At 59.5% G+C, this 26,903-nt stretch overlaps 2 protein-coding genes across 2 annotated transcripts; one reads left to right on the top strand and one right to left on the bottom strand.

Moving 5' to 3' along the window:
* Positions 1–441: 441 nt before the first annotated feature.
* On the bottom strand, positions 442–18,674 carry COPZ1 (COPI coat complex subunit zeta 1). Its single transcript, XM_084610165.1, has 9 exons — positions 18,571–18,674; positions 8,692–8,760; positions 7,865–7,946; positions 7,198–7,289; positions 6,375–6,430; positions 3,720–3,797; positions 2,889–2,940; positions 1,962–2,000; positions 442–590 (listed from the first exon to the last, which is right to left on the bottom strand). The coding sequence occupies exons 1-9, from the start codon at positions 18,586–18,588 to the stop codon at positions 543–545; spliced, it is 534 nt and encodes a 177-aa protein (XP_084466291.1). The 5' UTR covers positions 18,589–18,674; the 3' UTR covers positions 442–542.
* Positions 18,675–22,264: 3,590 nt separating this feature from the next.
* LOC311510310 (protein mono-ADP-ribosyltransferase TIPARP-like) lies at positions 22,265–26,323 on the top strand. The gene is made up of 6 exons (XM_084609881.1): positions 22,265–22,387; positions 23,159–23,514; positions 23,925–24,096; positions 24,833–25,020; positions 25,111–25,371; positions 25,807–26,323. Exons 2-6 carry the CDS (start codon positions 23,171–23,173, stop codon positions 26,246–26,248), a joined length of 1,407 nt encoding a protein of 468 aa, XP_084466007.1. The 5' UTR covers positions 22,265–22,387; positions 23,159–23,170; the 3' UTR covers positions 26,249–26,323.
* The last annotated feature ends 580 nt before the right edge of the window (positions 26,324–26,903 follow it).

The raw sequence follows: 26,903 nt of genomic DNA, 5'->3' as shown, positions 1-26,903 counted from the left end.
GAGGAGGTAAGCCCACGAGACCCCCCCATCAGCAGCACCTGCCCCAGGAAGGGCCTCAGTGGGTGGATTGTAACTGGCTACTGCAGTGGCAGGGAGTGCACAGGGACCCACCCCCTGGAGGGAACAGCCAGTGGAGATGGAGGAAGCAGGATGATGTGGGGAAGCCCTGCCCTCACCACACCCCAAAGAGGGCACTAGGCCAGGACAAACAGTCGCCACAGGGGGCAGCAGTGAAGCAGGGTCCAGGGTGTCATCCCATCCCATCCCGGGCTTGGTTTCAGTAGCAATGAGTCTGGGGGACCCCCTGCGAGCCCTGGGATGGGGCAAATGTCTGGGCTGGGCAGCAGCCACCTCCGCTGACCCTGAGGCGAGGTTCCCCATTGTTCAAGGGCTGGGAAAGCAGCGGCTGCCCAGAGGGTCAGAAAAGAGCCAGACACCAGATCCAGCAAAATCCTCCAGCGTGTTAGGGCGCCAGGCAGTGCGTCATACAGGACAAGGGGGTGGGACACAGTAGAGATGGGGGCAGCAGTGGGATCCGTGCCCTATCGCAGCAGAGACCACTTGATCTGTTCTTTGGCTGACTGCAGCACCTGGAAAGCAGAGACAGGGGGTGGCTCAGCTGGAGGGGTTGGGTGGCAGATCCTCTTCTCCCCTCCCCTCCAGTGACCTGCTGGCCTGGCACCATCCCCCTCCCCTCTCCTGCAGAGCTCACCAGCCCCACTGCTAGAGCCAACCCCCTTCACCATGGTGACCACTGGCCTCAACAGCCCTGCAGGGGGCATGAGAGACCCCACAGCTCTCTGGTTAAGAGCAGGGGCTGATGCCAAGATCCAGGGCCCCAGCTGACTGCTGTCCCTCCAATCCCAGAGGGAGCTGCGCGTGGGGCAAGTGCTACCTGCATGTCAGGCTCTTTCAGAAGCCCTGGGCCCTTTGACTACAGGGGCCTTGTCTGGGCGCCACTCCGCAGGGGGCAGCGTAGCTGTGGTGGAAGGGTCCGTGGGCCGGCAGGACAAAGGTTTGCCAGGCTGGATCCAGCAGGAGAGACTGGCTGGAGAACAGCTGGGTCAAGGGACGCGCTCTATTACTACCAACCCGGCCTGCAGCCACGGGCACCAGCTGGCACCAGGTAAGCAGGATCTGCCCCTGCCATCCCGCAGGGCTCCATGAGTTTCTGGAGTTACAGGCTGTTCCCCATGCCTGGGCCAGGCACTGCCTCACAATGGGGCAAAGGGAACCGGATCCAGGGTTAAGAGCTGTCTTGTGGCTCGGCCCAGCCTGTACTGGGACAGGCCCCTGACAGGGCACAGGCAGGGCACTCTGTCCAGCTGGACAAGCTGCCATCTAGAGCTCTGGCCAATGAGCAGCGGGCCTGTCTGGAGGCAGAGCAGCCCTGGACAGGAGAGCGCCGGGGCAGCCCCTACCAACAGGCTGCATGGCACAGTGTATCTAAGGGCCTGGCCTCAGAGCACCCAGCCCAGAAGGAGCTGGGTTACCGTGGGGCCCACAGTATTTCTTAGGCCCTTACTCTAAGTTAGTGCCACCCTTTGTGTGCCTCGCTGGCTGTGGGCTCCCCAGGGCAGAGGCTGTGCCCACCGCTAGGTCTCGTGCAGCACAGAGCATGCTGGGGGCGGTTAACAATTGCTGCACGTTGCAATCCAACTCCATGCTGGGAAGTGGTCAGGAGGGCACCCCCCCATGGACCGCATTGCCACTAGGGGGCACTGGAGTCTGCAAAGAAATCAGGACCAGGCCCCTGGGGGGGGAGGGGGGAGGAAGGAAATCCCTGCTGGTCTGCCCTGGGGAATCCCATGCTAAGCTTGGGTGGGGCCTGGGCTGGAGATGGCGAAATCTGGGGATGGGAAGTTGCAGAGCCCTGGAGGCGACCGGGGGGGACAGGCCTGCCCAGGCTGGGGGAGTGATGCCGGTGCACAGGGAGGGTGGGGAGAGGGACAGGGATGTACCTGAGAAACTGTCTGCTCTGTCAGGGGGACGTCTTCGCCCTGCAACAGACATGTCATGGAGCACCACTTCCAGCCCCCCAGTGCCACAGGAGGTGCTGCCCTGAACCCCACCCCTCCATGCTGCAGGGGGCACTGCCCTCACCCCCCACCCCAATGCTGCAGGGGACACGGTTCCCCCCTCCTTTCCAATGCAGGGGGCTGGGCAAGGTGGCCAGGCCCTTCCCCACTGCTCTCAGGGAGTCAGGCCCCAGCTCAGCCCCAGCCTGGTTCGCAGCCACCCCAGCCCCTAGGGGCTGGAAAGCAGGAGGGGGGGCTGCCTCTGGGAAGGGCAGGAGTGCAGCAGGGGGTACATTGTGCCCTGAGGCATAGTGCTGCCCCTCCCTCACCCACCCTGTAGGGCAAAGCCATTCCAGGGGGAGCAGGCTCCTGCCCTAGCGCTCCCTCTGGGTGCCCGACAGGGGGCAGAATGGGCAGTTGGCATGGTGATGGGCAAGTCAAGGAGGAGGAGCCTACTGGGACAGAAGCTGGGCTCTGCTCCCCAGGGGGAGGGGCTCTCAGATTGTGTGGGGGGGAAGAGCAGGGTGCTGCTGACCAGGGGGAGGGGCTCTCAGAGTGGGGCGGAGCAGAGGGCGGGGTGCTGCTCCCCAGGGGGAGGGGCTCTCAGAGTGGGGCGGAGCAGAGGGCGGGGTGCTGCTCCCCAGGGGGAGGGGCTCTCAGAGTGGGGCGGAGCAGAGGGCGGGGTGCTGCTCCCCAGGGGGAGGGGCTCTCAGAGTGGGGCGGAGCAGAGGGCGGGGTGCTGCTCCCCAGGGGGAGGGGCTCTCAGAGTGGGGCGGAGCAGAGGGCGGGGTGCTGCTCCCCAGGGGGAGGGGCTCTCAGAGTGGGGAGAGAGCGGGGCTGCTCCGGGGAAGGGGGGCCGCACTCACTCACCCGCACAGCCACTCGGTGCACCACCTGCTGGGGGTCACTCTCCAGGATCACGCTGAGGGAGGAGCACGTGGCCTGTTAACACTGTGCCAAGTGAGAGAAGCCCCTGCTCGCAGGGCCCCCCGTGCCCAGGCTGCCGCCCTGTGCCGCACCAGGGGGCACCACACTGATGGCCCAACGGGCTTGTGACAAACCCTCCATCCCCAACGGCCGGTCTGTGAGAATCTGGGCGACTCTGACCAGCTTGGGACTGCCCAGAGAGTTGGGTGGCCAGAGGAGGGATGGGCGAACCGAGCTGGGGGGGAGGGAGGGGAAGGCAGCCTGCAAAGGGTCAGGGTGGCCAGTGCAGGGAGAGACATGCAGAGGGTCAGCCTGGCCAGCTGAGGACAGGGTATCTAGGCAGCCAGGCCCTTCGGAAGAATTTAAACCTCCCTCAATTCAGAGAAATGTCACCTTCCCAGGGCTGGGCATTTACAGCGGGCACCTCTCTGGGAACACGCTGCAACCAGTGTGTACATGTATATGCCCACGCCCACGCCCACCAGCTGGACATACGTGACGACAACAGCCAGCTGGAATCGGGGGTGGGGGTGGGGGGGGGCTGGCAAGCAGGGTGTTCCAGCCCTCCCCAGGGAGCACTTGCCAGCTGCCAGTGCTGATGCCTGCCCACCACCCCTCAAGCTGGGCAGAATGCCCCAGAACTCAGGCCCTGGACACAAGAGCCTGGTAAGATGGGCCCAGGACAAGCTGGGTGGAGGGAGGAAGTTGCAGCCTTGGGCCCCATGGGGGGAGTGGGAGCCAGAGCCTCATTTCTGTGTGGACACTGGTGCTCACCCTCCATCCACGATCTCATCCACTGCCAGGAAGAGACCCTCCATGTTCTCCAGCAGGGCACGCTTCTCCACGTTCTTCCTGCCGAGAGACCCGCGCCCTGTCAGGGAGAGCCCGGGGCCTTGGCGCCAGACCCACCATACCTGGGCACCAGGCGCAGCCCACACACCATGCTGCAGGGCAGCTCAGGCTGCCACCAGAGGGGTGTCAGGCCCCCTGCCCGGCAGGGGGAACTTCGGAGCTTCCTGGCGAGGGGCTGCCTGGCTCAGATACGTCCAGTATAGGGTGGGGAGAGGAGACTCAGGTCTGACCCACTAGCTCCCTGTGGGGCTGCCAGGCTATATGGACTAGGGACTAGATGGGCAATGGTTCTAGGTGGGCTGGGCCCCAGTGTGCTGGAGGGGGAGGGGGGCTGACAGTGTCTCAGACCTCCGTTATGAGTGTAATTTAATATCTCACTGAAAGGTGACAGGGCCAGAAAGAGTTAATTAACTCACAGACTGACCTGACCCATGGCTTTAGAGATTGGTTAGGAAGAGATGGAAATGAACAGAGCTTTGAAATGCAGCCTGCATTGTTAGAGATAGAAGGATAGATGTCAGCTCAGGTCTTGTGATGTCAGCAGACAAGTCTTGTCTGTTGCTATAGCTTTGATTCAAAGATCAAAAAAAGGAATATCGTCATTTAGGAGAACACTTGAGTGAAATCGTATTACTGTCTACATGTCTCTTGGAAGGTCGTGGTAACCTGTAGCTGACCTGTTTAATGGATAAATGACCCTGGGCTAATCGCCATGATGTGTAGGAGAAGGAAAGTTAAGCCTCTTGTCTTCTCAGGCCAAAAGGCTGCTGGAAATGTATAAAACCCTTGGGACAGGATCCTTCTTCATCTCAGATCTGCTTTGGGTTTCAAGAGGGGGAAACCTTAAGCCATAAGGACTGAGATCCCCAGTCACTGACTGGAGTCACCCTGAATATGGACATTGGACTATAACCTGTGGACTATTTCTAAAAGGACTTTTGGCAACTACAAGCTTATCTCTGCTCTGTATCTGAACCACAGGAAATGAATTCAAGTCTGTCTGTATACTGATCTTTTAACCAACTCTCTCTCTCTCCTTTTTTAATAAATTTTAGCTTAAATAACAAGAATTGACTATAAGTGTGTATTTTGGGTAAGATCTAAGTTATAATTGGACCTGGGTGTGTGTCTGGTCCTTTGGGATTGGAAGAACCTTTTCTTTTCTATGATGAAACAAGATTTTCAGAATTTATCATCATATGTTTGACATGTGTGTCTGTCATCGTATGTTTGACATGTCTGGATGGAGGCCTGAGGCTGGGGATTTTAAGGGAACTGCATTAGTTGGACTGCTGAGTAACCAGAGAGGTAATACAGAAGTTGTTTTGGGCTGGCTTGGCAAATCTAATTGGAATATCCACCAGGTTTAGGGGTTTGTCTGCCCCATTTTGTTTGCCGTTCACCCTAATTGAGTGACCCCAGCTAGCTCCCACAGTCAGCATTGTTACACCCCCGTCCCGAGCACATGGTTCCTCCACATCCCTGGTCTCCAGTGGGGCTATTTCTGCCAGCAGAGGATCTGGCCCACTAGGCCCCTCCCCTGCTCTGATCCAAACCCGAGGAGGAAAGGTGACCCCCAGGGTTCGTGCAGAGTTTGGAGAGCGAACCCTGGACACAATCGAGTTCAAGCCGCCTGGAGCGAGACCTAACAGAAGCGCTGACCCAGCCAGGTGGGCAGTGTTTGGCCAATAGTGCCTGGCGCTCTGGACTCTGCCCTAGATCAGCCAACCCCCTTGCTGCCCGGTGACTGCACCGGCCCCCCAATCTCCAGGCTAGGGCGACAGGACTCTGATCTTATCTGTCCCGTTCTCAGTGGGGCTGGTGATCCTGCCAGGAACTGGGGCACTGAGGGGCAGAGCTGGGGCCCTGCTGGTTCATTCCCCTGCTGGGCTGACTAGGCTCCCATGGCTGGGGACGGCTTCACTGCCCCAAAAAGATCCCCCTCGTGGAGCAAGCAGGACACAGGGCTGTGCTGGCTCAGAGGGGCACAGTGGGGAGTGGACCTCTATCCTGGGGTGCTGAGCAGCCATCAGCAGGAATGGCGGGTGCTGGCAGGATCACACCCCGCCGGCCGTCTGCAGCTGGTCCGACGCCCAACAGGAGACATCGCCCACAGCCCCTTCCTCAGAAACATCCAGTTGGTACAAACCACTGGTGTCACTGGAGCCTTGCTGATTTACACCTGGCCCAGGCCTGGCCCGAGGGGACTGAGGACTCAAAGCTGACCCCCCCATTCCAGGCCTTTCCGGGTCACCTCATCCTGGCTCAGGTCTTACCCTGCAGCCCATCACCATGGCATCTGGGCACCTGCCATGTCTAATCAGCAGCAACAGGAGGCCCCTAGTGGCCCGGTCTGAGCAGGGGTGGCCCTGAAGCCGGTGCCTCCCTCACTGTGAGCTCTGGGGAGGCTCCCAGCAGTGTGCTGAGCCCCTGACTTCCCGCGCCAGAGCCCCAGATGGTCCTAGACTGCCCAGACTGACCCTCCAGCCCCCCATCTCCCACTGCTGGGGGAACTCGAGCAGCAGGAGAGCCCTCCCTACACCCTGCTCTGCCCCGCCGCCCCTCACGGGGCCTTACCTCAGCATCTGGCTGAGTGAGTCAAAGAGGCAGTTCAACACGGCCATGAGCATCAGCTGGAAGAGGAGACGACGCAGGTCAGGGAGACCAGGCCCTGCCCCAAGCACCCCCCCTCACACAAGCCCGCTGCTGACACCCAAGCATAGGGCACTGGGGAGGGGCCATCTGCTCACGGGGGGCTGCCCCTGGCAGGAGAGATGGACAGGCGAGGGGGCAGAGCATTATCACTGCTCTGATGGGGGGGCAGGGGCAGCCTTTAGGGCCTGATTTGCAAAGGGGCCCAGTGCCCACAGCCTCCACTGGGAACAACAGGGGGTGGAGGATGGTGGGGGATTCCCCACAGCTGCCCATGGGGGTGTCTCCATCGTTCTCCATGGAGTTGATTGGCTTGGAGCCCTTTTGCCGATCTGGTGCACAGTGTGGCTGACTCCAGGGCCCACTGCCCTGCCCCACCCCCCTCACAGCGTGCCCAGGGTCAGCTCCCTGTGTGGCAACCGAAGGCTGCCCCCCTGGCACTACAAGAACGCTCTGCCGCAACCAGGCCACCCACGCCCACATGGGGCAGGCAGCGGAGCACCAGCTGGGAAAGCAATGGGGGGCTGCGGGCGATGCCCCAAGTTGCAGGAGCCGGCTGCGATGCCCCGTCCCTCAGCAAGGGCCAGGTTTCTCTAGGCAAGCGCCCGCCTCCAGTTCTGTACCCACAATCCCCTGCGGGCACAGAACATCCTGCCCCCCAGCACCCGTGCTGGCTAGGCTGCCCTGACGCGAGGCTCTAACTCCTCCCTGAGTGTCCCCAGGCCCGGGGGCCCTGGCAGGAACGAACCTCGTTCTCGTAGGAGCTGCCGATGACGTAGAAGTACAGGTCGATGCTGCTCTTGTAGACCACGGTCAGCCCCTCCAGGAGGGCGATCTCGCCTGGGAGTGGGGACAGGCCCACACGTGAGGAACAGGCCAGCTCGTGGGAAAAGGGGCTTTGCTAGGGTGGGCTCACCAGTGCCCGCCTGCTGGTGAGGCAGGGAGGGGAAGCCAGCATTCATGGGATGGCACCAGTCTCGGTTTTAGGTGGGCATCCCAAGACCACCCTGGTTCAGAGCATCATCGGCAGGGAGGGCATTGGGGTATTCCCCATTGATTCCCCTGAGTCTGGCTGCTGACTCAATTGCATGGCCCTGCCTTAACAGAGGTGCCCATGGTGCCCCTGTGACCCAGATCACAGTGTTTGATCCAGCCCCCCATGGCACCTCTGGGACCCAGAGCATGGCACCCAACCTCCCACCCTGCACATGGCACCCTGGGGACCCAGAGCACAGGGTCTGACCCTCCCGCCACATGGTGCCCCTGGGACCCAGACGCGGCATCTGCCCGTGCCCACCCCACTGCAGCGATTGGAGCTGCAGGGCCCATGAATTGAACCGGCAGGGAGATCACAGGCAGCGGCCCTTCCCCCTCGGTGTCCCGTGGTCCCCATCCTGCCAGGCCAGGGCACATACTGTCTGTCCGGTGGGTCTTGTTGAAGATGTTCTTCTCAAAGGCTTTCTGCTCCTTAACGGTGGGGTATGTGTCATCATAGTACTGCCAGGAGAGACACGGGCATTACTCCTGACCCTGGCACAGCTCACCCGGCACCTGTGCAATGCCAGCCGGGCCCGGAGACCAGGCCAGTCCAGATGGGCACAGCCTGCAGCCTGGCACTGGGAAAAGGACACCAAGCTCTCACACCAAACCTCGGGTGTGGATTCTGGGCGCCCAGACACCCACGGCAGCCAGAGAGCATCACGCACTGCAGGACCCGGAGGGGAAGAAGCAGGGCTTGTTTTCCTGCACATGTCTGTGAAACTGTAGGACCAGGAGTGGGTACAGGTCAGGACTGAGGGGCATTGGCAGAGCTGGGGACGAGCCCGGGGCTGCGGGTTGGGACTGAGGGGCACTGGCAGGATGGGGGGAGTTTGCTTTGCCCTGTGTCTGGTTCCAGAGTTGCTCCCCTCAATCCCTACTTTCCCAGTTCTGGAATTCACTCACAAACGAGAATCTCAGGCCCCTGCCTGCCCTAGGGTAAGGTCGTGGGACTCAGAGCGCAGCAGCTGACGAGAGCGTGGCATCTGATGCCCCCCGCCCCACCCAATGGCACCCCTGGGACCCAAAGCGCGGCATCTGATGCCCCCCCGCGTGGCACCTTTGGGACCCAAAGCCATGGCATCTGGCCTCCCCTATGGCAACCCTGGACCCAAAGCGCAGCCCCTGTCCCCGTCCCTGCCCATCCCACAGTGCCCCCGGGACCCAGAGCACGCCCCACGGCATGCTGCCTGCGGGCACTCACCTTGGCAAAGAGGCGGTCGCCATCGTTATCCAGGATAAGGACGGCTTTCACCGTGTACAGGGATGGCTCCTGCAGAGACACAGGCCCAGTCACTGCCCAGAGCTGCCATGGCCCTGCACCACTCCAGCCCACCCTCCCCACCCACAGGGAGCTCAGCCTGCCAGGGCAGCACGTGGGGCAGCCACGGCCCAGAACCGCCTACGCTGGGAGCTCAGAGGGGCGGGTGCCGTGGCACCAGGATTAGGCCCACACATGCTCCCTGTGTGGGGCTGGGGGTGGGGAGGGAGCCGGCTTGACGGACCACCCTGGGGCATGGATCTCGGCACATCTCGTGGGGCCAGCTCCGATTCCGCCCCAGGTCAGCAGGGCTGGAAAATCAGTCCCACCCTGACGGCTGTTCTCAAGCTGGTGTCCAGCAGACGTGCGCATCGCCCCCAGATGGGCACTCAAAACAGGGCTGGACTTACCTCCCCCAGACGGCGCCAGCTGTGGGCCCTGCTGGGGGAGGATGCCCCCGCTCGGCAGACAGAGATGCTGCTGCCCCGGCACCTCTCCCTAGGGGTTTGCAGACCAAAGAGCCATCCCCAGCTGGCGTCGGGGGTGCTCTGTAACCAGTCCAGCTCTGTCACGGTCGCTCCAGGCCCAGCTACCCCTGCCTCCCACGCCCTCTCTGCGCCCAGCACACATGCCCACTCGCCCCATGGCGAGCATGGACAGGGGCACCAAAGGACCCCGCAGAGAAGCATCAGAACGAGTATGGAATATGGGGGGAGCCTGGCCCCCACCCCACAGATTCCAGCTGTGATCAGGTCCCACATTATTATACAAACCCCAACGGCCCATGGCATGACCTAGATGAATGGCTGGGTGTCTGCACAGCTGGGGGGAGGGGAACGTTCTGGGGGGGCTCCCCCCATCATTGGGTGCCAGCATCCATCCATCCCCATCACAGGCCTAACCCCCTCTTGGCTGCCCCTGCCCTGGTGTGCCGGCACCCCCTACTCAGGATCCTCCAGGGCCAGACCCCTCCATGCACTGGTGAAGCCCCCCCATTGCCCCAGGTGCGAGCAAGGCTACCCCGGGGCCCCAGCCCAAGCTGCAGACAGGCCCAATGCCCCATGCCCGGTAACACACAGGCCTGCAGGCCCGAGCACCCCCAAGCCAGCTCACTGCCCCACCTCCCGGCAGCCTCCCCAGCCCTGTGCTCTCCCTTTCCTCAGCCAGCAGAGGGAGCTCCAGGCCCACAGCAGCTGCAAACATGGCTCACCAAGGACGCCCAGCTGGTGCTTTGGCGGGCGGGCGTATAAATAACCGGCTGCTATCAGGCGAGCTGGCTTCCTGCTGCCACCCCCCTGCTCTGCACGGGGCAGCTCTAGCAACCGCGTTTATCACTCCCCACCCCGGCCAGCCGCTTCCCCCTGGGGCCCCGCAGCATGGAGCAAAGGCAATGGCAGCTTTGACAGCTTCAAAGACAAGGAAAGGAGCGGGGACTAGTGGTTAGAGCAGAGGTGGGCTGGGAGCCAGGACTCCTGGGTTGTAGCCCCTAGTTCTGGGGAGGGAGTGGTGTCTAGTAGTCAGAGCAAGGGATCGGGGGGCAGGACTCCTGGGTTCTATTCCCATCTTGCCCCTGCTTTGCTGCTCAGTGTCAGATGATGCAGATTACAGGTGTTATTTGCACTGGGAACGGAGTAAGTCGGGAGCCGTATCCCCTCTGCGCAAGGACACGGGACAGACGAGGGGCCCCAGCACTAAGAGGCCATGAATGCAGAAGGCACAAGGGGGGCAGCAGCTGGCAGTACAGGGCTGGAGGGGACAATGGGGGCTCTGTGCCTCCTGAGGGCTGGCTGCCAGCACAGGGCTTGGGGGAGGGTGGGGGGGTGGCCGGGGCAATGGGGGCTCTGGGCTCCTTGGGGGGCCGACTGGCAATGTGGGGCCAGGGCAATGGGGGCTCTGGCTCCTCGGGGGCCGCTGGCTGTCACCCAGACTGACGAGAGCCCCCCATCGCCACCAGGATCCACCCTGGTCCCAGCCATTGGCCGGGAAGCAGAGCAGCCAGCCCCAGGCACAGCAGGGCTCATTGTGATACCCCATTGTGAAAGCCTGCGCAGGTCCCACTGAGATGAGGCCTTGGCCCCAGGCTCTAAGGACTGATAGGTCCCACCTAGCCCCAGGCCTGTCCCCACAGAGCCCCCTGAGCGAAAGGCCATGAGGGAGCTGACCCTGACTAAGAGGGCAGAGTGGGCCAATCCCCAGCCCCTCTACCCAGCCAGCACCACCCCAGGCACTCGGCCCTTCATGGTCTCTCTGCCGATGCTCAGCCCAGCCCCAGCTCATTCCCCATGCGGCTTCCAGGAGGGGGCAACTGGTGCCCACCCTGGCTATGGAGGCGGCACAGCCCTTCCCCTCACCTCCTCCCAGCCCGGAGGTCACGGGGCCACAGTCCAATACATGCCAGGCCCCCCAACCACCAGGCCCTTTGTTATAGCTCCCATCTACCCTAGTGAGGCACGGCTCTGTGCTGGTGACCCATTGTGGCTCCTCCCCACCGCACATGGCCTTTGCCCCGTGCAGACCCGGCTCATGGCAAGTCTCCATCCACCCAGGCTGGTGCCATCACCGCAGCGCCCGGCCTGCTGAGCCCTGAACACTGATGGGATCCTGCCCGTGCAGCACGGCACCCCGGCACCCGGCAGATCGGGGCATCATTCACTCAGACACCCACAGATGCACGCGAGAGGCGGCACGCCCCTTGTCTCCAGGCCACGCTCGGAGCTGGACACACACACAGCTGGATTACCACCCGGATTTACACTGGCACACCACCGTGGGGGGGGGGGGGGAGAGAGACTGGCTCCCTGGGGGGAGGGGGCGCAAGATGGGGCAGTTTAGCTCCTGGAATGGGGCTTGCTTGTCTGCAGAGGCTCAGGAAGGTGAGCAGCACTATTGGGGCTGTTAGGGGCTCAGGCTGGCAGCATCGAAGTCTCCCAGCACACTGGGGCAGGATCGAAGGGATTCAGCCCATTAGGGGCCCGGCCATTTCTGTGCTTCCAGCCCCACGGCTCAGGAGACCCTCAGCCCCCCAGAGTAAAAGGAATGGGGTTTGCAAAGATCGAGACCCGTGTCACATGGAGATCACTCCCTGCACCCCACCGCCAGGCCTCAGGGCACCGCCAGGCCTCCTGAAAGGCTCCTGAGTTGCCAGCGGTGAAGGGGCTGGGAGCCAGGGGAGCCTGTTGTTGACGTATCAGGTAGTCTAAGCAGTCATCTTAGTGTGCGGCAGAGCCCCACACAGGCCAAGACCCACAGCTCGGGGCTGCAGACCACAGAAAAGGGGTGGAGGCACCTGGGTGGCACAGCAGAGACCTGGGGGACCCCAAGTGAGATAGATGCTAAAAAGCTCTCGAGACAAAGTTCTGTGATGCACTGACCTCCACATAGCCACAGTCGGAGTGTATAACAGAACTTCACCTCAAACGCTGCGGGCTCTGCGTGCGGCACCCCCACCCCATCCCGGGCCTCCCGTTACTGCCTGGGGCCCGGCAGCAGAGCAGAAGTGCAGAAATCCACCCACCTGCGGATCTGAGGAGAGCAGGGCGGTTCCCAGACGGGCATGGCGGCCTCTCCTCAAGCTGAGACTCTGCCAAGGAGAACCAGCCCCTGGGGGGAGGCTCCCAGAACCAACCCTGCACTGGAGCCCACGTGGTGCCAATTGCCCGTGACGCCCTCTGCTCCCCACGGAGGCTGCTGGTGCCCAGCACATCCAGGATTGGGCCCTTGCCTGTTGTGACGCATGGACTGGCTTCCACTGGGCACAGCATGGGACTGCCCCACTTCTGAGAAGCCAGGACCCCGCGGGCTGCCTGGCACCAGCCCAAGGGACCCCTCCCCATAGCTGCTCATCCTTGTGTCTCCCAGGGGATGGGGGAGAGGACAGGAACTGCCAGGTGGCCAAGTTCCCCAGCTGACTCCACAGCCCTAGGGAGCCTAGCTTCATGGGACTGGCCTTCCCCCAGAAGCCAAGCATGGCTTAGCCTGCAGGGAATTGGGCTCAAGTCTGCAGCCCTTTGTCTCCAGAAGGGCCCTGTCAGAAAGCTGGGCTGATCCCCACCCCCAGCCCAGAAGACTGAGACAGTGTGGCTGAACCTGCCAGGAGCAACCAGGCTATTCGGGGGTCTCCATTTGTGGGACACCCTAAGGGGCCTGATTGGTGGGTGCGCAATCTAAGGGCCTGACTGTCAGAGGTGCCAAGCACCTGCTGCCCCTATGGGCGTCACTGCAAGTGGGTCTGAGAATCAGGCCAAAAACTCTTTAGGGCTTGTCAACATGGGGAGTTAATTTAGATTAATTCCATGTGTGGACACTCTTACTCCAGTATAAGAGTGCCTTACTCTGAATTAGCTTAATCCACTTTCAAAGTGGATTAAGGGTTAAACTAATATTAACCTACTAACTGACACATGGAGTTAAACTGGAATAGATAATCACCTTTACATTAACACCCTGCTTTATTCTGGATTGACTCTCAAACGTACCCCAGCCGTTAACTGCATCCCGCATTGGTGTGACTGTCCCGAGATTCCCCTCCAACGTGGGGGCTCAGCCGTGTTCTTCTGGGTGCAGCTGGGTGGACAGCTCTGGAGAGCTGCATTCCCTTCAATGCACTACCCCCACATATACCTCACCCTGACCAGGGCCAGACCCTCTCTGGAGATGACAAAGGAGACCAGTCTCCATTCGCTCCTTGACCGACGAGAGGGCAGCTGTACATGAGCCAAAGGAACCACCTTGAAAAACCACAAGCCTCTTTTGCATCCAGCTAGTAATTTACAATAGCTGCTGCCCTGCGCTGGATTAGAACCGGCAGCCTAGAACTGAAACGGCTGAGTCTTCCCAGCCCAGCCCCTGCTCCATCCATCTCCCCTCAGAAGGGAAATGAGAAGCAAGCCTGGCAAAGAACTCAAGAGGAGCCCTGGAGGATTTACACTTCTCTAGAGCCATGCTGTACTGCAGAGCAAAGCAAATAAATACACATTTTAAATCTATAACGAGCGCTTCCGGAGGGCAGAGGGCCTGGAGATCGAGAAGCTGCCTGAATTTCTCTCTGGAGGTTTTTAGTTTGAGCCTCAAGCAACCAACCATTAAAACGAGACGTTAAGAGTTACGGCACAGTTTATACTGATCATTTAATTCAGACGTTTCAATAAATTAGACTTCATTCAATTCAAGTAGGTGCTCAACAGCCCAGATGGTCAGCGCCGTGTCCGTAGCCACAGCGTCAACCTTTGATGGCTGCCAGGACCCTAACCAGGGGATAGCACCAGAAGAGAGATGCCAGAAGCCAAGAAATACAGGTGGGGCTTTATTATTATTATTATTATTTGCAAAGGCGACTGGAGAACCTGTCTGCAGATAAAGGAGAGGGGCAAAGAGCTGCTGAAGCAACACGGAAGGGCACTTTAGACCGGGTATTGTCAGGCATCAGTGGATCTCCAAACGCGTTACAAAGGAGGCTGGCATCATTATTATTTCACAGATGGAACAACTGAGGCACAGGGCAGGGAAGTAACTTGCCCCAGGGAACCCAGCAGCAGGCCAGTCGCAGAGCTACAAGTGGAAACCAGGAGTCCTGACACTCAGCTCAGTGCTCTATCCACCCACAGGGAAGCATGCAGCAAGTAGCCGGGCTTTTCGGGTAACGCAGCTGCATACCTGACTTGGAAGAAAATCGTACACACAAAACGACTTCCCACCTTCAGAAACAATTCCCTCCGGACGACTCGGCTCTGGTGCACAATATATTAAGAGCCTAAAGCCCAGGATCTTTCTGCACTGAGATAAGACAGGTGCACGTCCCTGGCTGTCAGAACTGCTGCTGGCCAAGACAGACAAAGCCACCAGAGGTTTTTACTCCCCTAGATTCATTTCCCCCTCAGCTATCATTCCCTAGCACAGGGCAAATGAGAGAGTCCAGCCCTGTCACCCCCTAGGCCGAGTTGCCCCATCTGAACGGGCTCTGACCTAGATCAGGATTCCTCTGGCCTAAGCACCGCAGAATCGGAGCACTCCGGCTTGAGTGTGACCCCTGGGAAGGGGGATCTCCACTACACACACAGGAACCTGAGGCAGGGGGCAGAGTAAGTGACTGGTCTCCGGAGTCCAAGTCCAGAGCCCCTAGCCCGCCCTTCCTGTGCTTCAGAGCCAGCTGTAACATCAGCCTGGCCTCCGCTAGAGCCAATCCCCTAGGACGGGCAGGCAATGCTTTGGAATGGTCAGGTGCAGCGTAAAGGAGGCAGAATGCAGTGGGGCGGAGGGGTAGTCCCACCACCCAGCTGTAGGGGCAGGAGGAGGGTGACTGGAGCACTGAGTGCGCTGGACGTCCTGGGCTCCCAGCAGCTCCCAGGCAGCCATGCCAGGCCTGGGTGAGCTAGAACAGCCTGTGGGCTGCTCTCCTTTGTGTAGGGGGCCACGCGGGAGCTGACCACAATGAGGGAGGCACAACTGTGACTTCAGGCTGCCATTCCCCTCCCCACCCTGGGTTCATGCAGCAGAGACTCGGGCCCCGGTTCCACACACAGAAATGCCTTGGCTGTTTGGCAAGTGCCACGCGAACTAGCTGGAGCTGACCAGGCTCTCAGAGGGACAAGAACCAGTCCAATCCAAACCAGTTTGGCGCCAGCTTGGATCCACGAGTTCAACCAGCCCTCTCCCCGCTGGCCCTTCTGAAACCTCCCAGAATCCAGCATGCCCAGAGTGTTAGCATGTAGGGAGCAAGCCCACCCCAGGTCTCAGAGCCAGGCAGCCTGGCTAGAGGGACAAACTGGGCTTAAACCGCTTCTGTGGAGTAGCCTCCACAGCCAAGGCTTGGAGAGAACATCAGGGGCAGGCCGCTGGCCCAAGGGGCCCTCTGCTCTTCCTGGTCAGCTGCCTGTGTCCCACTGGCCATGCCCAACTCCCTCCCAGCTCATTCACACAGTCAGAACCAATCAGTCCCATTCCCCCGAAACAGGGCTACACCTGCGCTGGGAACGTCCAGGACAAGGGCTGCTCCTGCCCCAACTCTCCAGATTATTTCTAGCCCTGGCAGCTGCAAAGATGACAGACACTGAAATCACACCTTCCTGATTGCAACCTTGAGCCCTATGCCAGGTGGACAGCCCCTCCCGCCTGTGCAGAGTCAAAGGAGCTTCTGGGTGCAGGAAACACAGCTTTCCCCCAGCTCCCAAGAACTGTGCTTTGCTCCAATCCCTCCCTCCAACACCCCACATCTCCTGGGGCCAATGGAGGAACATTCCCTGCAGTCAAGGCCCTGAGTACTGGGAGAAGCAGGGGGTCTAAGCTGGGCCTAAGGCCTGCAGCAAAGAGTCCAGATTTCTGAGGAGGCAAAGGGGAAGTGACACGGCAGCTCCGGGTGCTTTCGGGGGGCGGGGGAGGGGAATGTTATTAAATCAGAAACTAAGCCTACCACCCCATTCAGCACAGTGACCCCTGGTTTATTTACTACACTGGGATCATTTCACATGGCCCTACACTGCTGCATTTTCAGAATGCTGTGAGGTTTTGCTCCAACCACACACAAGAATGTCACAGAAGTCATCGGTTCCAGAAGTTTGGACAGGAGAGGAAGGAATTTTGCCTTTGAATTTTGCACCATTTAAACTGTAAGAATCAACACGGTGCACCAAACAGGGGCTGGTTTGCCCCTGTCTGACCTAGCATCCTAGGGCCTTGACAGACTCAGGCCTAAGTTATTCAGTTTTTCCATGTTCTCCCCTGAATGCGAGGTTTTGAGATACTTGTCTCAGAGCAAGCTGCAATGGTGCAGCTGGTTTTTGAGGAGGGGCCCTGCCCTCCCCCACAACTGTCCTGTGTTACAGAGTAGCACCCTGGGCCCCACATGACAGTCACAGCTGCTATCTCAGGAGCCAGCCCCCAGGGTTAATGGTCTGTCCAGATCATACATATCCTCCCCCACAAAAGCTGGAATCCCTCCCCCGGCCCAGACAGAAGGGGAACTCCCACCCAGAGCAGGAGGTAATCAACCCCCACACAGCAAGTGTTACCCTGCATACGCCCCTGCTATCCTCACACCAAGGGGTGATACAGGTCAGCCCCCCCTCCTCCCCCCGAGCCAGGTGCACCAGCCCTGGGGCAACCTCTCCCCTGCCAGAGCCTTACACAGCCCAATCCCAGCCACCATGTGCGTAGCAGGGGTACCCAATGGTGGTGCCCATTCTCCCCCTACCATTCCCAATGGCAGTGCCCATTCCTCCCCTTCCTCAAATAGCAGTGCCCACTCCTAGATTCCAAGGCCAGAAGGGACCACTGTGATCATCTCATCTGACCTCCTGTACAACACTGGCCATAGAACTTCCTCAAATAATTCCTAGAGCAGATCTTCCAGAAAAACATCCAATCTTGACTTAAAAATTATCAGTGATGAAAAATCCACCATGACCTTTGGTAAGTTTTGCCAATGGTTAATTACCCACACTGGTAAATATTTATGCTCTATTTCCATTCTGAATTTGTCTAGCTTCAACTTCCAGCCATTGGATGGTGTTATACTTTTCCCTGCTAGACTAAAGACCCCCATTATTAAGTATTTGTTCCCTATTTAGATATTTATAGACTGCAATCAACTCACCACGTAACCAACCATCTCTTTCTTAAGCTAAGCAGATTGAGCTCCTTGACTCTACCTCTACAAGGCAGGTTTTCTAATTCTTTAATCAGTCTCATAACTCTTCTCTGAGCTCTCTGTCAATTTATCAACATCCTTCTCGAACTGTGGGCACAGACCTGGACACAGGATTCCAGCAATGGTCACACCAGTGCCAAAGACAGAAGTAAAATAATCTCTCTGCTTCGACTCAAGATTCCCCTATTTACGTATCCCAGGGTTGCATTAGCCACTGGGGCCACAGCGTAGCATTGGGAGCTCACATTCAGCTAATTATCCACCATCACCGCCAAATCTTTTTCAGTTACTGCTTCCCAGGATAGTCCCCCATCCCGTAAGTATGGCCTACAGTTTTTGTTCCCAAATGTATACCTTTACAGTTAGCTGTATTAAAATGCATACTGTTTGCATGCACCCAGTTTACCAAGCAATCCAGATCACTTTGAATTAATGACCTGTCCTCTTCATTATTTACCAGTTCCCCAGTCTTTGCGTCATCTGCAAACTTCATAAGTGATGATTTTATGTTTTCTTTCAGGACACTGATAAAAATGTTAATTAGCACAGGGCCAAGAACCGACATAGGAAGACCCCACTGGAAAAACACCCACTTATGACAATTCCCCATTTACCGTTACATTTTGCGACCTATCAGTTAGCCAGTTTTTAATCCATTTGGCATGTGCCATGTTAATTTTATATCATTCTAGTTTTTTAATCAAAATGTCGTGCGGTACCAAGTCAAACATCTTACAGAAGTCTAAGTTCATTACATCACCACTCTTACCTTTCTCCCCCATACCCCCCAAAGGCGGGGCCCATTCTGCCCCCGCTTCTCCCAGTGGCAGAGCCCATTCCTCCCCCCACCCCAACAGCAGCGCCCAACCCCCATCCCACCCACTGGGGGTGCCCATCTTCCCCCCTGGCAGTGCCCAACACCACCCTGTCCCCCAACAATGGAGCCCGTCCCCCGCAACAGCAGAACCCAATCCCCATCCCCCAACAGTTGAGTTCATCCCCATCCCCCACACTGGCTGGCAGTGCCCATCCCCCACACTGGCTGGCAGTGCCCATCCTTCCCCCATCCCCCACACTGGCTGGCAGTGCCCATCCTTCCCCCATCCCCCACACTGGCTGGCAGTGCCCACCCCCCTGGTCCGACCCCACTTCTCCCCCCGCCGGCCGGAGCCCGCTCCTACCAGGATCAGCGCCTCCATCTTGGCCTCAACGATGCTGCCGACGTGGAGCAGGAGCGTCAAGGGCCGCGCGCCGTTGGCTGGTCGCCTGCCAATCGGAGCTCCAGACCCCGCCCTCGCCCCATTGTGGCTGTTCATTGGCTAACCTGTCTCTCACATTCAGCCAACCAGAAATTCGATTCCAATGACTGGGCGTGGCCCAGAAAGCCCCGCCCCTCAGCCTTCGTAGCTAGTGGTCGGTGATTCGAAGGCGCCCTCTCGGTCGCTCAGTCCCCGCCTCCCGGGCTGGGGTGGAGGGGGGCAGCGTGGAAGGGCGGGATAGTTCCCATGGCGACCAGTGAAGCGGTGACGTAATGCGTCTCTCCAGCCCTGTGCAGTGGCTGGCGGGATCACATGTCACATGACCGGAAGGAGCCTTTACCCTCTCTGTGTGGGCCCCCCTCGGCGTGGGGTCATGACCCTAACCCGGGCACCCTGAGCTCTCCGGGGTCGTGACCTTGAGGGCGGGGGGGGGGCAGCCATGCTGGCTCCCATGGGGCTTCCTTGGTGGGCGGGGCCTGCAAACCCCACCCCTCTATCCATGCAGGCTATCAGCTCCTGGGTGGGACACGCCCTCAGCCGGCCCCCTGCGGCGACCTCCACACATCACTTCCCCACCCCGTGCCTCAGTTTCCCCGTTTGCGCAATGGGGTGATGGGACCGACCTCCGGTAATTGTGATCTGCCGAGCAGGGCAGTAGGTAACACCTCTTCCTCCTAAGCCCTCGTTTCATGCCCCTTAGATGGCCTTAAATCTAGGGTGACCATATTTCCCAGTGGGAAGATGGGACACAGTGCAGGGCTGGCCCAAGCCCCTACACAAGGCTGGGGTCACCGCTCACCCAACCCCGACCTCCCCACTTGCTCAAGCCCTGCCCCCGCGTGGGGCCGGCATTACCACTCCCCCCCCCCCCCATGTTCCTCCACACCACACCCCACTTTTCTGACAAAAGTCAGTCTTTATCCCATTTGTTTTCGCCAACTGATTAAGTTACCACGAGAAAATGGGACAAATGCCCACTTTTGCCAAAAAACTTGGGACGGCCAGGACATGGCTTAAAAAAGGGACTGTCCATGCCAAAACATGACGCATGGTCTGCTAAAATCTGAGGGCGAGTGTGCGTAAAACCCCGACTATGTGCTAACCCCAGTCCTAGGACCTGCTGCAGTTTGGCCCAAGATGGGGAGTGTTAGGGCCTGCAGCTGTGATGCACCAGCATCGAATGCTGCCAGGGGAGAGAGACACCCAATGAGAGGGCAGCTCGGGAGGTTGAGCGGCTTGGCCTCTGGCAGGGAGGAGGCAGTTGGAAGGTGGTTAAAAAAGAAGGAGGTAAAAAGAACTGTGCATGTTTGAAGATCTGTCTCCCTCACCTGGAAACCCAACTCATACCTGGCTTAGGCCAGGCTAGGGATGCTTGCCTACGCATGAATCATAGAATCATAGAATATCAGGGTTGGAAGGGACCCCTGAAGGTCATCTAGTCCAACCCCCTGCTCGAAGCAGGACCAATTCCCAGTTAAATCATCCCAGCCAGGGCTTTGTCAAGCCTGACCTTAAAAACCTCTAAGGAAGGAGATTCTACCACCTCCCTAGCTAACGCATTCCAGTGTTTCACCACCCTCTTAGTGAAAAAGTTTTTCCTAATATCCAATCTAAACCTCCCCCACTGCAACTTGAGACCATTACTCCTCGTTCTGTCATCTGCTACCATTGAGAACAGTCTAGAGCCATCCTCTTTGGAACCCCCTTTCAGGTAGTTGAAAGCAGCTATCAAATCCCCCCTCATTCTTCTCTTCTGCAGGCTAAACAATCCCAGCTCCCTCAGCCTCTCCTCAAAACTCATGCGTTCCAGTCCCCTAATCATTTTTGTTGCCCTTCGCTGGACTCTCTCCAATTTATCCACATCCTTCTTGAAGTGTGGGGCCCAAAACTGGACACAGTACTCCAGATGAGGCCTCACCAATGTCGAATAGAGGGGAATGATCACGTCCCTCGATCTGCTCGCTATGCCCCTACTTATACATCCCAAAATGCCATTGGCCTTCTTGGCAACAAGGGCACACTGCTGACTCATATCCAGCTTCTCGTCCACTGTCACCCCTAGGTCCTTTTCCGCAGAACTGCTGCCTAGCCATTCGGTCCCTAGTCTGTAGCTGTGCATTGGGTTCTTTCGTCCTAAGTGCAGGACCCTGCACTTATCCTTATTGAACCTCATCAGATTTCTTTTGGCCCAATCCTCCAATTTGTCTAGGTCCTTCTGTATCCTATCCCTCCCCTCCAGCGTATCCACCACTCCTCCCAGTTTAGTATCATCCGCAAATTTGCTGAGAGTGCAATCCACACCATCCTCCAGATCATTTATGAAGATATTGAACAAACTGATGTTTGTTCAATACTGAACATGCTCTGATCACAGCAGGTGCAGGGTGGTGAGAGATCAAGCCACACCATAGTTGAACACCTGGGAAGAACAAACTCCCACACAACGTTCCTCAAAGGAGGTTGCCATTGTTTGCAGTAGCCAAGAGCTCATCCTGCCCACCGTTGGGCTCCATGTGCAAAATGCAGCACAGCCCTGCTATTGACAGCGTGAAGTGAAAGAGAAAGCAGGGCAAGGCAGAGGCTGAGCCAAGGTCATTTTTGTGTTGTCCAGCAGATGCAAATCCTGGTGGTACAAATATTTACTCCTTTAAGGGAGTCCTGAGAGTGGGGGAGGGAGAAGCAGGACTCCTGGTTTCTATCAATGGCTCTAGGTAGGATGTGAGGTATAATGGGTTAAAGTGGGGCAGGGAATCAGGATTCTTGGGTTCAGTTACCTACTTTACAGCTGTTCATATGCAGTAAGGGTTCCACTCCCAGTGCTGCCCCCCAACCTGCTGTGGATAGGGTTACAAGCTGTCCAGTTTTCAACCAGAACACCTAGGTGAAAAGGGACCCTGGTGGCTCTCATCAGCACTGCTGACAGGGCTGTAAAAGTCTGGTTAGCGGCACAGCCGGAGCCTACACCCCCCCCCACACACACACTCCAAACCACTCAGCCCCAGTATGGAGCCCCCTTCTGCACCCCAAACCCCTCATCCCTGGCCCCACCCCAGAGCCTGCACTCCCAGCCAGAGCCTGCACCCCCTCCCACACTCTGAACCCCTCAGCCACAGCCCAGAGACCCCTCCTGCACCACAAACCCCTCATCCCTGGCCCCAGCCAAAGCCCTCAACCCCCATGTGCCCCAACCCCCTGCCCCATCCTAGGTCCCTCTCCTGCATCCCTCATTTCTAGCCCCACCTGGAGCCCAAACCCCCACCCCAGAGCCCCCCACACCACACCCCAACCCATTACCCCAGAGCCACCTCCTGCACCCCAAACTCCTCATTCCCAGCCTCGCCCAGAGCCCTCACCCACCTCCTGCACCCAAATCTCCTGCTCCAGCCTGATGACAGGAAGGGAGAGAGCAAACAACCCATGGAGGGAGGGGGGATAAAGCAATCAGGGGCGGGGCCTCAGAGAAGGGGCGGGGCCGGCATGATGTTCAATTTTGTGGGGTTAGAAAGATGACAACCCTAGTGGTGGGGCTTTGGGCCAAGCCCTGAGCTACTTCTCTCCCTGAAATCCAGAGGGGGTGAGAGGCTTAGAACAGGAGTTAGGGGGAAGCCCCAGCCCCCCCTTTTCTGTGCATGCAGGTGGCATGCTGAGGGGTTGGTGGGAGAGAGCTCTATGACTCAGCGGGGCCAGCAAAGCAAAAGCAAAAGTAAGAGTCTGCAACTACAACACTCCAGCAGAGGAGGTGAGAGGTGGGGCTGGGGGATCAGCGCACCCCAAGGGGGGAGGAGGAAATGTTCTGTCTGCCCCGGGGACCCAGGCCCATGTCTCCCGTCTCCCTCCCCCCCTCCCGCCCAGGGTCAATGCCATGAGGCTGCTGAGAGGGATGGGGCGCTCTGTCTCCCTTAGGAGCCTGACAACTGGGCAGTGCTGCCTCTGTGGCTGTGTACCCCCTGGCCTCCCCTCTGTGGGCCCAGTTGGGATCTGCAGGGGCTTCCTTGGTCTCTGGGGGACTCGGCTTCGTGGGAGGGGCTGCTGATTGGAGACTCGGTGTAGTTCTCCAATATAATAAGGGGGGGGGGGTGCTGTAGCTCCCATTGCAAACTGGTGGGACTGCAGCAGGCCAAGGTATTGAGGCTAGTCGAGTGGGCTGGGGTTCCTCTCCCAGCTCTGCCACTGACCTGCTGGGCAAGTCCAGAGCCTCAGTTTTCCCATCCGTAGACTGGGGATGACACCCCTATACACACACCCCAATGCTGGGGTGCTCTAGAGCTGGGGCCAGCTGTTGCCAACACTGATGCGCCCCCCGCCCCGCCCGTAGCGATTCTCTGACCCCGGGGGTAGCATCCCCTTTAAGATCCTTGCTCTTCCTTCCAGCACCAGTGCCCCTCCAACCAATGGCACCCAGATGCCCCCCGGTATCCCAAATCCCAGGCTCAGTCTGCCCCGAGCCCTGGCCTGGCTTCCCATCAGGTCCCATCTCTGCCCTGACTTCCGCCCCCTCATCCTGCCTTAGGGCCTGATCAAGATGGCAGAGAAGCCCAAGCGCCCACATCTGGGATTGGCTCAGTACCCCCTGCTGCTCACACTGGAGCCCGAGGGGCATGGCCTGGGCGGGCAGGTCCTGGAGTTGGCTGGTCCAGAGGAGGTCCATGTCCACCAGAAAGACGGCATCCTGATCTGCGACAGCTTCCTGCTGGGGCAGTGTCTGGAGCGGGAGCGCTGCCCGCGCCACCACACCCCCAACCCCTTCCACTGGCAGATGCGGCGCCAGGCAGATGGGGTGTGGCTGAGCATTGGCACGTCGGCCCAGCAGCACCTGGAGAACCTCTACTGCAGCACCAGCCACCACAGCGTGGAGCTCGTGGACAAGTACGTGGCTGATTGGACGTGGTCCAGCAGGGGGTGCCGTGGGGAGCGGGGCGGGAGCGCTGGCTGTGGGGGGAGCTCCCGGGTGCTCCAGTCCCAGCCCCCTACCAGGAGAATCATAGAATATCAGGGTTGGAAGGGACCTCAGGAGGTCATCTAGTCCAACCCCCTGCTCAAAAGCAGGACCCATCCCCAATTAAATCATCCCAGCCAGGGCTTTGTCAAGCCTGACCTTAAAAACTTCTAAGGAAGGAGATTCCACCTCCTCCCTAGGCAATGCATTCCAGAGCATTGGCTGAGGACAGAGGGAGAGAGGGAGGCATCGCCCAGCTACTCACTGCCAGCATGGTGTGGGGGGGGCGTTGCCTGTGGTTCCTGCCCCTTGGTGACTTCTCCGCTGCCCCCGCTTCCAGGGCCGGCTTATCCTGGACCCTCAACCTGAACTCCATGGACCTGAAGCCCACCCAGCTTTATGACCGCGTCCGGCGCCTCTCCAACAGCGGCGACCCCAGCCGCAGCCCCTACTTCCCCGCGGAGTGGCAGGTGTACTGGGAGGAGTGGGGCGAGTGGCTCATGTACGAGGAGGTGAGGGAAGGGGGGTGATCCCAGGAGAGCAGCGGGTGTGGGGGATGCAGGGGGAGAGAAATGGAAGGCTAGGCCTGGATGGTCCGGGGTGAAGAGCAGTGTGGCTGGGGGGACCTGGGGTGCCTGAGGAGGGGCAGAGGTTGCTGGGAGAGGGGCTGTGTGGCTGGGGGTGACATAGCTGAGGAGGGGGAGGGGTGGCCAGGGGAGCAGCATGGCTGGGAAGGGGAAGGGGCTGTGTGGCTGGAGGTGTGGCCTGGCTGGGTGGGTAGGGGAGGGGCATGGTTGGGTGGGCTGTGTGGCTGGGGTAGCTGAGGAGGGTTGTGGCACTGCCTGGCTGGGGAAGGGGCTGTGTGGCTGGGGTAGCTGAGGGGTGGCCAGGGGAGCAGCATGGTTGGGAGGGGCTGTGTGGCTGGAGGTGTGGCCTGGCTGGGTGGGTAGGGGAGGGGCATGGTTGGGGGGGCTGTGTGGCTGGGGTATCGGAGGAGGGTTGTAGCACTGCATGGCTGGGGGAGTGGCGTGGTTTGGGGAGGGGCTGGGGGAGTGGCGTGGTTTGGGGAGGGGCTGCGTGGCTGGGGGAGTGGCGTGGTTTGGGGAGGGGCTGCGTGGCTGGGGGAGTGGCGTAGCTAAGGGAGGTGGTGGTGCTGCGTGGCTGGGGAGCATCGTGGCCGGGAGTGGGTGCGTGGCTGGGAGGAATGTGGCTGAGAGGCATCCCGTGATGGCGTCTCTCTGTGCCCAGCCGGTGCGATGGGAGCTGCTGGCGGCCTTCGAGAAGGGGATGTGGAACCACGCCTTTGAGCTGCGTGGCCAGCTGTACAATGTGGACCTGAAGAAAATGACCCAGCGCAATGTGCGTACGGGCTTCACCCGGCGCGTCCTGCGCCGCCCAATCTTCCGCCCATCCTGGCGCCTGGCGCCCCACCTGCGGTGAGTGCTCTGGCCAGGTGCCATCCCTGCCCCTGGGCACCCAAGAGGCTCCCGCCACTAGCCATGCCCTTGTGTGTCTTCTCTTGGCAGGACAGGTCCAGGCGCCACCCTCTCTTCCCCCAGCGCCATCCCTGGGGAGGACCCCCAGGGCGCCTACTGGGGCCCATACCCTGCGTCCTGGGTCCCCAAGGCCCCAGTGGGCACCATGTACACGCTTGCAGAAGTGGCACCAGCAGAGAGGGCCTATGAGACCACATGCACGCTGTTCCACAAAACTCTGGCAGAGAACAAGGCTCTGGTGCTGGCCGTCTACCGGGTCCGGAATGACCACCTGTGGCAGAAATACTGTGGGTAAGTAGGGCAGACATGGGGCTGGGCTGGGCATGGGGGGCTGCTAGTGGGTTCTGGACTTTCCCTTGGTGCCCTCGTATCTGGCTGCTGCCCCAGGGCTGCGATGGCGGCTGGAACTGTAGCGCAAGTGCACTAATCCTGGGGCGTGGTTCCCCCTGGGCTGGGAATGGGAATCGCCCAAAGGCTGGTGTTTTGTGGTCTTGGTCCCCATGCTCTGGGTCGTGGATGGGGCTGGGCTGGAGCCACGAACCCACCTGGGGCACCCTGCCCGTCCCTAGCCAGCTGGCGATCCCGGCTTCTTACTGTGGTGACTCCTGGCTGCTCTTGGTGCCTGACCCATCATATCCAAGCCTGGGGCAATGCACCAAGGGAGCGGGTGGGTGGGGCTCCAGATTGTCAGTGACCCCCTCCCCCCCAATCTGTCCCGCCCTCCAGCCAGAAGAAGTTCATGGCCCAGATCCGTCCCTGTGCGTCACGGTGCTTCCTGGAGAGACACCTCTTCCACGGCACCATGGCCAGCAAAGTGCAGCCTATCTGCGAGATGAACTTTGACCCCCGGGTGTCAGGGGAGAACGGTGAGGCTTACGGGCAGGGCAGCTACTTCGCCACCGACGCCTCCTACTCCCACACTTACGCCAAGCTGGGCGAGGACAGCCTGTGCCACATGTTCCTGGCCAAGGTGCTGGTGGGGCGTTGGGCGCGGGGCAAGCCCAGGTTCCGGCGCCCCCCACCAGCACACGACGGCCGCCTGTACGACTCCTGCACGGACTGCGCTAAGAAGCCACAGATCTTCGTCATCTTTGACAGCTGCCAGTGCTACCCCTACTTCCTGATCCGCTACAAGCTGCTCTCCGAGCCCGTGGCCGTGGACTCGTGATGGGGACTACTGGGGGTCAGAGGTCAGGTTGACAACTTTGTACTTCAAAAATAAGGGACGGTTTTCTTAGCCCCACCCCTCCTCCTGAGATCATTATTATTATTTAACAATACTAAGAAGGACTCACCTACATTCACCAGGGGGATTTCTGCTGCTTTTAGCAGCACTCAGTGACTCCCAGTCTTGCCGTACAGAGATGGAAAAAATAAGGGATGGCCCTTATAATAAGGGACTGTCGGCAACCCTAGTCACAGGTGAAGAGGGCAGCTTGCTCCCAGGGGGTGGGAGTGTGTGGAAGACCCTGAGTCCCTCACCCCACCCTTGGCACTGACTGGAATAGAGCTTGGTGCTGCCACCCTGGGCCCTGGCGCCCCAGGTTGGAGGGAGGAGTCAGGGCCGTGCGGGGTCAATCACATTGTCTTTCCGCTCTCAGCGGGCAGTTGGCGCCATGGGCCTGACACAGGCCTGCCGTCAGATCCTGCTGCCCAGAATGGCTCGGCCTGCTCCCCCGGCACCAGGGACGGGGAGAAAGTCACTGAGGAGCCATTGTCCAGGGTCACTCCTGACCTGCACCCACCCCCCCAGGCCCTGCGAACTCCCCGACTCCATGTGCCCCATGGCCGTGGGCACCGGGGTGCTTGCGAGCCTTCCCTCT

The sequence above is a fragment of the Lepidochelys olivacea genome, assembly GCF_965140295.1.
Source record: "Lepidochelys olivacea isolate rLepOli2 genome assembly, chromosome: 20".
Classification (NCBI taxonomy): domain Eukaryota; kingdom Metazoa; phylum Chordata; order Testudines; family Cheloniidae; genus Lepidochelys; species Lepidochelys olivacea.
This window is presented reverse-complemented; position numbering and strand designations above follow the sequence as displayed.

Excerpts from the sequence above, each read along its gene's own strand:
- COPZ1 (XM_084610165.1), bottom strand. Across the intron at positions 7,290-7,864 it reads CAAGACCCACCGGACAGACA|GCGAGATCGCCCTCCTGGAG; the intron begins GTATGTGCCCTG and ends CCCCACTCCCAG. Across the intron at positions 3,798-6,374 it reads TCACTCAGCCAGATGCTGAG|GAAGAACGTGGAGAAGCGTG; the intron begins GTAAGGCCCCGT and ends GTCTCTCGGCAG.
- LOC311510310 (XM_084609881.1), top strand. The coding sequence starts at position 23,171 with ATGGCAGAGAAGCCCAAGCGCCCACATCTGGGATTGGCTCAGTACCCC. Across the intron at positions 23,515-23,924 it reads AGCGTGGAGCTCGTGGACAA|GGCCGGCTTATCCTGGACCC; the intron begins GTACGTGGCTGA and ends CCCCGCTTCCAG. Across the intron at positions 24,097-24,832 it reads AGTGGCTCATGTACGAGGAG|CCGGTGCGATGGGAGCTGCT; the intron begins GTGAGGGAAGGG and ends CTCTGTGCCCAG.